Source organism: Oncorhynchus masou, chromosome 18 (assembly GCF_036934945.1).
Source record: "Oncorhynchus masou masou isolate Uvic2021 chromosome 18, UVic_Omas_1.1, whole genome shotgun sequence".
In the NCBI taxonomy this organism is placed as follows: domain Eukaryota; kingdom Metazoa; phylum Chordata; class Actinopteri; order Salmoniformes; family Salmonidae; genus Oncorhynchus; species Oncorhynchus masou.
This window is the reverse complement of record NC_088229.1, coordinates 39546147-39556986: the sequence shown is the minus strand read 5'-3', so window position 1 is coordinate 39556986 and position 10840 is coordinate 39546147. Positions and strand designations below refer to the sequence as shown.

At 42.1% G+C, this 10840-nt stretch overlaps 1 protein-coding gene across 1 annotated transcript in view; it reads left to right on the top strand.

Annotated features, from left to right (window-relative positions):
* The first annotated feature begins 1584 nt into the window (after positions 1-1584).
* Positions 1585-10840, top strand: part of LOC135504564 (protein bassoon-like) — a 228213-nt gene continuing 218957 nt past the window's right edge. The window contains 1 exon segment of the mRNA XM_064923270.1: positions 1585-1902. Within this exon segment, the coding sequence (XP_064779342.1) occupies positions 1730-1902 (173 nt within the window). The 5' untranslated portion in view covers positions 1585-1729.

Genomic DNA, 10840 nt, shown 5'->3' with positions numbered 1-10840 from the left:
TGTGTCCAGTTTTTTGAGTAGGAAAGGTGTATGGAGATACTTTTTGCCATTAATGTCAAGCAGAGCTTCTGAAATCAAGAAACAAAATTCTTAGTATTGCAAATTAAAAGAATGGCATTGAAAGCAAAACAAAACCTCAAAGAGCAAGGATATTATTTTATGGGAGAACAAATGAATTGTAAAGAAATGTAAAACAAAAGCTTTTGGCGAAACATGTTTAATTATAAACAATTGAGATCAAACGCCTCCCTTTTTGCCTGCATTCTTTTTAAATTTTATGTTGGTTACATCATCACCCTGGCTTGTGCTTTCACTGCCTTCTCCAAACATTCCAGCAGGATACCACCTGGCAACCCACTGCTGGTTTGCCTCTGAAGCAAAGCAGGGTCGGTCACTGGATGGGAGACCAGATGTTGCTGGAAGTGGTGTTGGAGGGCCAGTAGGGCACACTCTTCCCTCTGGTGTTAATATCAAATCCCAATGCCCCAGGGCAGTGACGGGGACATTGCCCTGCCAAGGCTGCTGTCTTTCAGATGGGACGTTAAAAAGGATGTCCTGATTCTATGTGGTCAGAAATATCCCTTGGCACTTATTGTAACATGAGGCTGAACCATTACTCCAAAACTGATTGACCAATGGAGATGCTTCCTCTAAACCCGCCTACACAGAATGGATTGATTGATTGGATTTATACATCACCTTTCTAATCAGGTAATCAAAGAGTGTTTACACAGTAAAGGGAAACCTCACCTCATCCACAACCAATGTGTGGCAACTATTTTTTGCCGGAATGCTCACCACGCAACAGCTAGCATGGTTGAGAGGTGAGGAGTGATATATACAAATGAGGTGGCTATGATGGAATGGGGCCAGTTTGCCAATTTAGCCAGGACACTGGGGCTAGCACCGCTACTTTTACCATAAGCGCCACGGGATTTTTAATGACCACCGAGGGTCAGGACTTCTGTTTCACATCACATTTGAAAGACGGCACCCTATGCAGGGTAATGTCCCCATCACTAGTCTGAGGCAATGGGGTTTGACCAGCAACATCTGATCTCCCTCCCAGGGACTAACCAGGACCAACCCTGCATAGGTTCAGTGGCAAAACCACAGTGGGATTTATGGTGGAGTACTGCTGGAATGAATCAAAAAACGTGCAAGTGCAAAAATACATAGCCGAAGATAGGGAACATTGAAGAAAAATGTTTAACTGAAAACGAATTGTCTTGCATTCATTTACAATTCATTTGTTCTCGCATTTCTTAACAATTTTCTTTGCAATTTGTTTGTTGTTGATCTCTGCACTTCTGGGTTTATGTTTTGCTTTCAATATCATTATTTTTGTTTGCAATACTAATACTTTTGTTCTCGACGTCATAAGTTCGGCTTGATGTTAAAATGCCACGAAAGTAACTCTAGACATCTGCATCCTACAACAGATCATCCCCCCAAGATATCCTCTAGGCAGTCTCTCTCCTCCAAGAACCGGGAGATACTTCTGATATAAGAACGCGCACGGCAACCTCGGCGTCAGCAGCAGAGCTCGTGCCCTGGCTGTTTCTCGCCTCCGTATGTGCGCGTGCCCCATGCAGGTCTCTGGATCGGAGGTGATGATGGCGTTGGAGGAGCAGCATCGCTGAGTTCGCTCCTCTGAGCCTTTGATATTATTATAATTATAACAACGGTCGAAATACAATTACTCGCCTCGATCTCCTAACCAGAAAGGATGGGGAACGAAGGGAGCATCGAGGGAGGCGGACAACCCGGGGAACCGGGCTCCATCTCTATGGCGGGAGCGCCTGGTTCCATTTCAGCACCACTGGGCTCTGGACAGCTCATCAAGCCCGCCAATGGTACTGCTGCCGGGGGAGGAATGGGTGGCGGACCGGGAATTAATAGGTAAGACCTGTCATTAGCAACGGTGCAGTTGATGCCGAGTATTTGACAAATTATAGATTTGATATCCTTATACACTTGACATTGTAAATGATACTTTACATCATTTATATCGTCAAATACTCGTGTTGTGTTGTAGTCAGGGAAACGATGCTGTTAGGCTTTGGCACTTGGTTTTGTGATGCTTTTACGATTTAATTGGCTTTTGCCTAGCTGTTGGGACCTGTCATGGGTAGCGTTACCCCTTCATCAACTGCAAAGTCACTGGTAAAGAAAAAAGTATGTAGCATTAAAAGAAATGACCACTGAATTGTGGCTTATTTTGAGGTTGTCATGAAGGATGCTCAAGCTCATTCGTTTCTGCATGGGTGCTTGCAGAGGAGGATGCTTTTGCTGCTGCTTTGTGTGTGTGTGTGTGTGTGTGTGTGTGTGTGTGTGTGTGTGTGTGTGTGTGTGTGTGTGTGTGTGTGTGTGTGTGTGTGTGTGTGTGTGTGTGTGTGTGTGAGAGTGTGTTGTTTAGCCTAGTAGTATGTAGGCTATCGTAAGACATTGAAGTACGTGTCGCCACTCTCTCGATAATGATGTGCAAACAACCCCATCTTCAGATTCTGGATGTTGTATGAACCAGCTCGCATCAGTGTTGGGATGGCTGGCAGAATGACTTTCATTGGTAATGCATAGCCTAACACATATTTAATTGAACATGCATCGAATGATCAGTCCTTTATATTATTTAGATTTTTACATTGTGTTGTAGAAAGACAGACATATTAATGGCTTGATAATAACGTGTAGCTTAACACAGCATATCCGTCATTATATAATAGGTTAGATAGCTTCGAAAGGATGACAGCTCGTAGCTGCTGCAGGAAAAGTGACATTTCTGCATTTGAAATGAAATAAATTCCAAGTATTGACACACAAGAATGTTATTATGTAAAGTCCCAGTTGATCATAACGGTGGCGGGTTGGTATAACGGCATAATAACAGTCCATGTGAACCTATCTAGTCACGTGCAGCGTGAATTTGCTCGTCACCCTTTTGCGCGATTATCGCTCTATTGGTGGTTGTATAGTTAGAGGAGCTGTGTTAGGCTTGTCCCCTGCTAGGACATTTGGACACGAGTGTGACTGTGATATGACAACACAGCATATTACTTTTCCCCCTATTTTGTCACCTTCGTCTAGTGTTGTCATCACATATTACAAACTACAAATCACAGTGACTAACTGTTCTGGGTAATAAGTAGGCCTACTTGGTCTGTGTTGAGATGAGGTGTGAAAGAGCTAATCATGCTACTGTGTGTGTGTATGTGTTAGGATGTGGGCCTACGTGCGCTCCCCGGAGGGAATGGGCCCCAATTTTCATGTTCATTATGACTGACACATAGACCAAGTGTGTGTGTGTGTGTGTGGCCCCAGGGTGTCCACTAAACATAGTAAATGTACATTTGATTCCCTCCACATAGTATGATATGTTACATTCGGTATGATATGTATGAATTTGTGGATGTCCGTCATCCATTTCATAAGATATGCTACATCCTGCAATTGGTATGATACGTTCCAAACTCTAATTCATACAATATGTTACAAATTGGAAAGAGGTATGATATGTTACGAATTCAAATTTGTTGTGGCTAATGGCTAGGTGGCTAATGTTAGCTAGGCTAGAGGTGAAGGTTAGGGGTAAGGGTGAGCTAACAAGTTAAGAAGTTGCAAAGTTGCTAATTAGCTAAAATACCAGAGTTGTCCATGACTTGATTCAAAAGTGCAACTTTTGGGCTGCTAGACGTTCAGTTAAACAAGGCATTTGGAAAGTATTCAGACCCCTCGACTTTCTCCACATTCTGTTACGTTAACAGCCTTGTTCTAAAATTGATCAATAGTTTTTTTCCCTCATCAATCTACACACAATACCCCATAATGACAAAGGAAAAACAGGTTTTTAGAAATGTATAAGAAAAAACAACAACTGAAATATCACATTTACATAAGTATTCAGACCCTTTACTCAGTACTTTGTTGACTCACTTTTGGCAGCGATTACAGCCTTGAGTGTTCTTGGGTATGATGCTACAAGCTTAGCACACGTGTATTCATGGAATTTCTGCAGATCCTCTCAAACTCTGTCAGGTTGGATCGGGAGTGTCGCTGCACAGCTATTTTCAGGTCTCTCCAGAGATGTTTGACCGGGTTCAAGTCTGGGCTCTGGCTGGGCCACTAAAGGACATTCAGAGACTTGTCCCGAAGCCACTCCTACGTTTTCTTGACTGTGTGCTTAGGGTCGTTGTCCTGTTGGAAGGTGAACCTTTGCCCCAGTCTAAGGTCCTGAGCGCTCTCTCTGTACTTTGCTCTGTTCATCTTTCTCTCAATCCTGACTAATCTCCCAATCCCTGCTGCTGAAAAACATCCCCACAGCATGATGCTGCCAACACCATTCTTCACCGTTGGGATGATATTGGCCAGGTGATGAGCGGTCCCTGGTTTCCTCCAGACGTGACGCTTGACATTCAGGCCAAAGAGTTCATTGTTAGTTTCATCAGACCTGAGAATCTTGTTTCTCATGGTCTGAGAGTCCTTTAGGTGCCTTATGGCAAACTCCAAGCGGGCTGTCATGTGCCTTTTACTGAGGAGTGGCTTCCATCTGGCCACTACCATAAACGTCTGATTGGTGGAGTGATGCAAAGATGGTTGTCCTTATGGAAGTTTATTCTATCTCTACAGAGGAACTCTGGAGCTCTGTCAGAGTGATCGTCGTGTTCTTGGTCACCTCCATGACCAAGGCCCTTTTCCCCCGATTGCTCAGTTTGGCCGGGTGGTTTGCTCTCGGAAGAGTTTGGGTGGTTCTAAACTTCTTCCATTTAAAAATGATGGAGGACACTGTGTTCTTGGGGACCTTCAATGCGCAGACATTTTATGGTACCCGTGCCCAGATCTGTGCCTCAACACAATCCTGTCTCAGAGCTCTACGGACAATTCCTTCGACCTCATGGCTTGGTTTTTGCTCTGACATGCACTGTCAACTGTGGGACCTTACATAGACAGATTTGTGCCTTACCAAATCATGTCCAATCAATTGAGTTTACCACAGGTGGACTCCAATCAAGTTGTAGAAGGATCTCAAGGATGATCAATGGAAACAGGATGCACCTGAGCTCAATTTCGAGTCTCATAGCAACAGGTCTGAATACTTATGTAAATAAAGTATTTCTGTTAAAAAAAAGATATATAAATTTGCAAACATTAAAAAAAACTGTTTTCACTTTGTCATTATGGAGTATTTTAGAATAAGGCTGTAACATAACAAAATGTGGAAAAAGGGAAGGGGTCTGAATACTTTCCGAATGCACTGTAATCCTACCCATCCTCCCCAATCAACCAGACTCTGGGTTTAGGATATTTACTAGCTCATACCAGTGACACACGTAGCTAGCTATTTTATTGATATGGCAGTACACAAACAAAATCCAGAGATCCTAAGATCACAAAATAACATTTCCCATTGAGAAAAATCCGCAATCCACCTCTCCATAGAAAGCATGGCTTTGGGGGCTTCTCTGAAATGCCCCCAGATCCGAGATCGGATCCATGGCTGAAGCGTTGCATAAACCCACACTCGGCAGGCTGAATAGAAAACTCTCCCGGAGCCACCGAATAGCCGGATTACCGCAACTATACAGTAAGTGACCTCCGTTGCTGTCAAAACTGCTCTTTCACATAGGTTTGTATGATCTATAACACGACAGCATGAGCAGTTAGCTACCAACAGCTTGCAGACATGTTTACATTTGGTTAGTTTTATTAGTGTTATTTAGATGGAAGTAAATGCACTATAGCTAGCTAACTTTAGCATGGAGGTAGCCAGCTAGCTCTTTCACTGACCTGCTCATTTCCATTCTCACGGTATTTGCTGGTGCTGCTGGCTGTTTGAGATGCTTTAGAAGCCCCATTGACGCTAAGGGGCAGCATCCACGTTGAGAAGCAACTTCTAGCTGAAGCCCTCCTTCCTTTTTTGATAGTTGTAGAAGTTTTAAGTAATGAAATGTGCCACACATATTGACGAGTCGACTCCCAATTCTCCCGCTTCGTTCTCACAAATGTATCCCACTTTTTGCAAAGTTTTTCATTGATCGTGTAACGCTGGCCGCAGGATGGTGTGGGATTATTTCCAAAATTAGAGCTGATTTGAAGTTAACCTCAAACCCAACTTTTAGAACAACATTATAAGATTATAACAATTGATTTAAGAGTTTGTAATTTGGCAATGTGTTCTTGGGGTGCTCTAAATTACAGTATAGTTACTGTCTCATGTAACCATACCAAACATAACATATCATACAGCAAATTTGCAAGTGTTCAAATCTCAGTGTTAAGGTCAAAAGTGTTGTGAGTGTTATATCTGAGTGTAGATTCTAGTGGGCTTAACACCTGTGGGATTGAAATTGACAAAACATGCAGTGAATAAATGAAGTCTTATTTGAATCACAGTGGAATCAACACTGCCTGGTGTTGTTCTTACTCCACTGTGTCGAATTCATTTCCATTAACTCCATTAACTGAAAAGGATATGGGAGGGGCATTATCATTCTTCCCAGAATGTGTTGTTGCAAGTAACCCCCCCCCCCAAATACTGTAACACAACATGTGTTATTCCCTAACACTCAAAAGGTGTAACAGCAACAGTATTTAAGTTGCAATTTGCAACACCCATGGTGTTAGGGACTGACACTCTAGGGGAGTTAGTTTGTGAACACGTTGAAAAGTGTTCGTTTAAAGATTCCAAACGGTGAAAATCATGTTTTTCATCAAATAGGACGATATATGGATGAATCCAGTTCAAAGCATGAAAAATAACTGTAGCTGGTACATTCCTAAAGTTACTGGTCCCCTCCCCACATCTCAAACGCTTGGATTCAGGAGGTAGGCGTTACCAAGGAAACGTAATACACCAATGGTAGCGTCTAATCATCTTAACTCATTTAAATATGTTCCGCCTTAAAACCGCCATCACATATGCGCCTGCGCCTTGCCTTGGCTTTGTTTACAAACCGTAAGATAGCTACTGGTAAGCTAGCTCAAGCAGAAAGTATGATCAAAGATACCGGCGACCTTTCATCTGTGGCGGGACTGCTAGCTAGCAAGCTACTTATGCCGGCAAGAGCACACTGTGTTGTGATTGGATGCCATACTGTGGAAGAAGAATGAAGACATCCGACAGCAGTGGCTGATTTTCATTTCAGGTGGACAGGCTCCACAGAAAATGATGATCGTGTGCAGTGAATGTTTCAAGGGATGTTGCTTTATCAGTTGGGGAGAACATTCAATGGGTCTTGCCAGGAAGCTAATCCTGAGGACGGAGGCTGTACCATCATTGACAGTGGATCTTGCAAGCGCTGACCATGATGTAAGTATCCGAGTTGGATGAGTCTGACACGGTAGCCAACATTTTGAGGGGATCGGGGGTCTAACATTAGGTAATGCAACGGTGGCTGCTTTGACTTGTGAATGGTACATTTTCTGTAACACACCTGATAGTCACTATATGGTTTTTGTTCTTCCATCCCTAAACCCTAAGTGTCTGAGAACTGCCAGCGCACACAGCTGACACGAAGGAATGTTGTCCACAAAAGGAGTTGCGGGTATGTATAGTATTTGCAATTTACCCCTGAAAATCGTATTTTTTTCATTCTATTGTATTTGTATTTATTAGGGATCCCCATTCAGCAGCTACTCTTCCTGGCGCTCCAAACACATGATCGCACAAAAATTTTACAAAAATTAAACAGTACATCATAAAACAACATTACATCACTATATATCTACAATACAAAATGTGTAATATGTAGCTCGTATCATTGGGGCTAATCATGATGATTGGGAGGGATGGTATTATTATTTCACTTTCCATCTCCTTGTTGTCTCTCCACTATCATCAAGCTGTAATGATAGACATTTTAGAAAATGCAACAACTACTCTGTCTGCACAGCTTCCCAGGCAACCACCACAGCAGGAATGATGTGAAATAAAATTAGCTTTCCAAGGCAAAGAAGGGGGGGGGGTGTATATGCTGTGAAGCCTGTAACGACAGACCCAACAAAACTGTAAGTCATAGTTATTCATTTCAAATCTGCATCATAAGAGCATTTCAGGCACACAAACATTCCAAATACAAACATTAAAAAGTTTCACCAAAAAGTGCACAACCAAATATTGAATATTTGAAATTGAGTACTTCAAAAACACCAGAAAACACATTGTAGAATGAGTAGATCACCACGTCAATGAATTGGTAGCATCGTAACTCAGAACACTAAGTAAAAGGAAATGTAATTCACTAGCCGTTTAACAAACATTTCCCTTTTCATAAACATTACAGTCTATGTAGACAGGCTCCTGGATCCCCTCTTCAATGATGTCCTCCTTGATTCAGAGCCAATATGTGGGGAACCTGTGTGAACTGTCCATTCCAGGAACCCTTTCTGCCCAGTGTGAGGTCTGACAAGGAGGGAGTCATAGCTGGATTTGTCCCCCTCCTCTCCCTCTCCCCATCAGTCTCTGTAGTTGGTTGCATTTCCTAAAGCCTAAGTAATTCACTTTTACGCGATATGATATCGTTAGTTACTTCTCAAAGTTGTTTTTCATGCATTCGGACAGGGGATGAGTGTTATAAATTGTATGAATCAATGGGTCCTGCACAATGTAGGGCAGCCGGGGGGACTATGTTACACTTTCTCTAATTATATATATTTTTTTGTCAAATGATGTCTCTGCATTATTTTGTCACCTTTATGTGTTCATGTTGATCAATATTAAATGTCTGATCAATACTTACAGTTCTGAACATATTGTCGTTTATAATGGGAATACATTGTCCAGTTCACTTATTGTATGCAGTTTTTTATATATGCATTCACGTATGTCTAAGCTTCTAAGGTGACTCTGGCTTTACTCATCCTTGTGAAGAAGTGTATCAGTGAACTGTATTCTGTAATTAGTCACAAAACAATAGAAATGCAATTGTGTATTGATTCTGTTTGTCTGATATCCTCCAGGCCATGTTCAGCTCTGTTGACCATGAGAGCATTTTGCAGAGAAAATGGGTTGAGGCCTACTATTTAGGCTCAGAATCTCAGAATGACATGCAGCACATTGTTTACCTTGTTACCTGGCAACAACCACAAGGGTGTTTCAAAGAGCTGTCAGTCAAGGAAAGCTCATGAATATAAGCTCCACTGCCCACTCAGCCTGTTCTTTCAGGCTTCCTGATAGTTTGAGATGAGAGTAAAGGTACAATATCTTCAATTCTGAACATTTTAATAGTGAACAAATATGACAGATTATGTTTTGGTCAATCAAAGGATAATTTTACTTGGGAGATGGGATGACTGTAATGGGGACATTTAACACTATTTCGGTGGTTCACATACAGTGCCTTGCGAAAGTATTCGCCCCCTTGAACTTTGCGACCTTTTGCCACATTTCAGGCTTCAAACATAAAGATATAAAACTGTATTTTTTTGTGAAGAATCAACAACAAGTGGGACACAATCATGAAGTGGAACGACATTTATTGGATATTTCAAACTTTTTTAACAAATCAAAAACTGAAAAATTGGGCGTGCAAAATTATTCAGCCCCTTTACTTTCAGTGCAGCAAACTCTCTCCAGAAGTTCAGTGAGGATCTCTGAATGATCCAATGTTGACCTAAATGACTAATGATGATAAATACAATCCACCTGTGTGTAATCAAGTCTCCATATAAATGTGATAGTCTCAGAGGTCCGTTAAAAGCGCAGAGAGCATCATGAAGAACAAGGAACACACCAGGCAGGTCCGAGATACTGTTGTGAAGAAGTTTAAAGCCGGATTTGGATACAAAAAGATTTCCCAAGCTTTAAACATCCCAAGGAGCACTGTGCAAGCGATAATATTGAAATGGAAGGAGTATCAGACCACTGCAAATCTACCAAGACCTGGCCGTCCCTCTAAACTTTCAGCTCATACAAGGAGAAGACTGATCAGAGATGCAGCCAAGAGGCCCATGATCACTCTGGATGAACTGCAGAGATCTACAGCTGAGGTGGGAGACTCTGTCCATAGGACAACAATCAGTCGTATATTGCACAAATCTGGCCTTTATGGAAGAGTGGCAAGAAGAAAGCCATTTCTTAAAGATATCCATAAAAAGTGTTGTTTAAAGTTTGTCACAAGCCACCTGGGAGACACACCAAACATGTGGAAGAAGGTGCTCTGGTCAGATGAAACCAAAATTGAACTTTTTGGCAACAATGCAAAACGTTATGTTTGGCGTAAAAGCAACACAGCTCATCACCATGAACACACCATCCCCACTGTCAAACATGGTGGTGGCAGCATCATGGTTTGGGCCTGCTTTTCTTCAGCAGGGACAGGGAAGATGTTTAAAATTGATGGGAAGATGGATGGAGCCAAATACAGGACCATTCTGGAAGAAAACCTGATGGAGTCTGCAAAAGACCCGAGACTGGGACAGAGATTTGTCTTCCAACAAGACAATGATCCAAAACATAAAGCAAAATCTACAATGGAATGGTTCAAAAATAAACATCTCCAGGTGTTAGAATGGCCAAGTCAAAGTCCAGACCTGAATCCAATCGAGAATCTGTGGAAAGAACTGAAAACTGCTGTTCACAAATGCTCGCCATCCAACCTCACTGACTCGAGCTGTTTTGCAAGGAGGAATGGGAAATAATTTCAGTCTCTCGATGTGCAAAACTGATAGAGACATACCCCAAGCGACTTACAGCTGTAATCGCAGCAAAAGGTGGCGCTACAAAGTATTAACTTAAGGGGGCTGAATAATTTTGCACGCCCAATTTTTCAGTTTTTGATTTGTTAAAAAAGTTTGAAATATCCAATAAATGTCGTTCCACTTCATGATTGTGTCCCACTTGTTG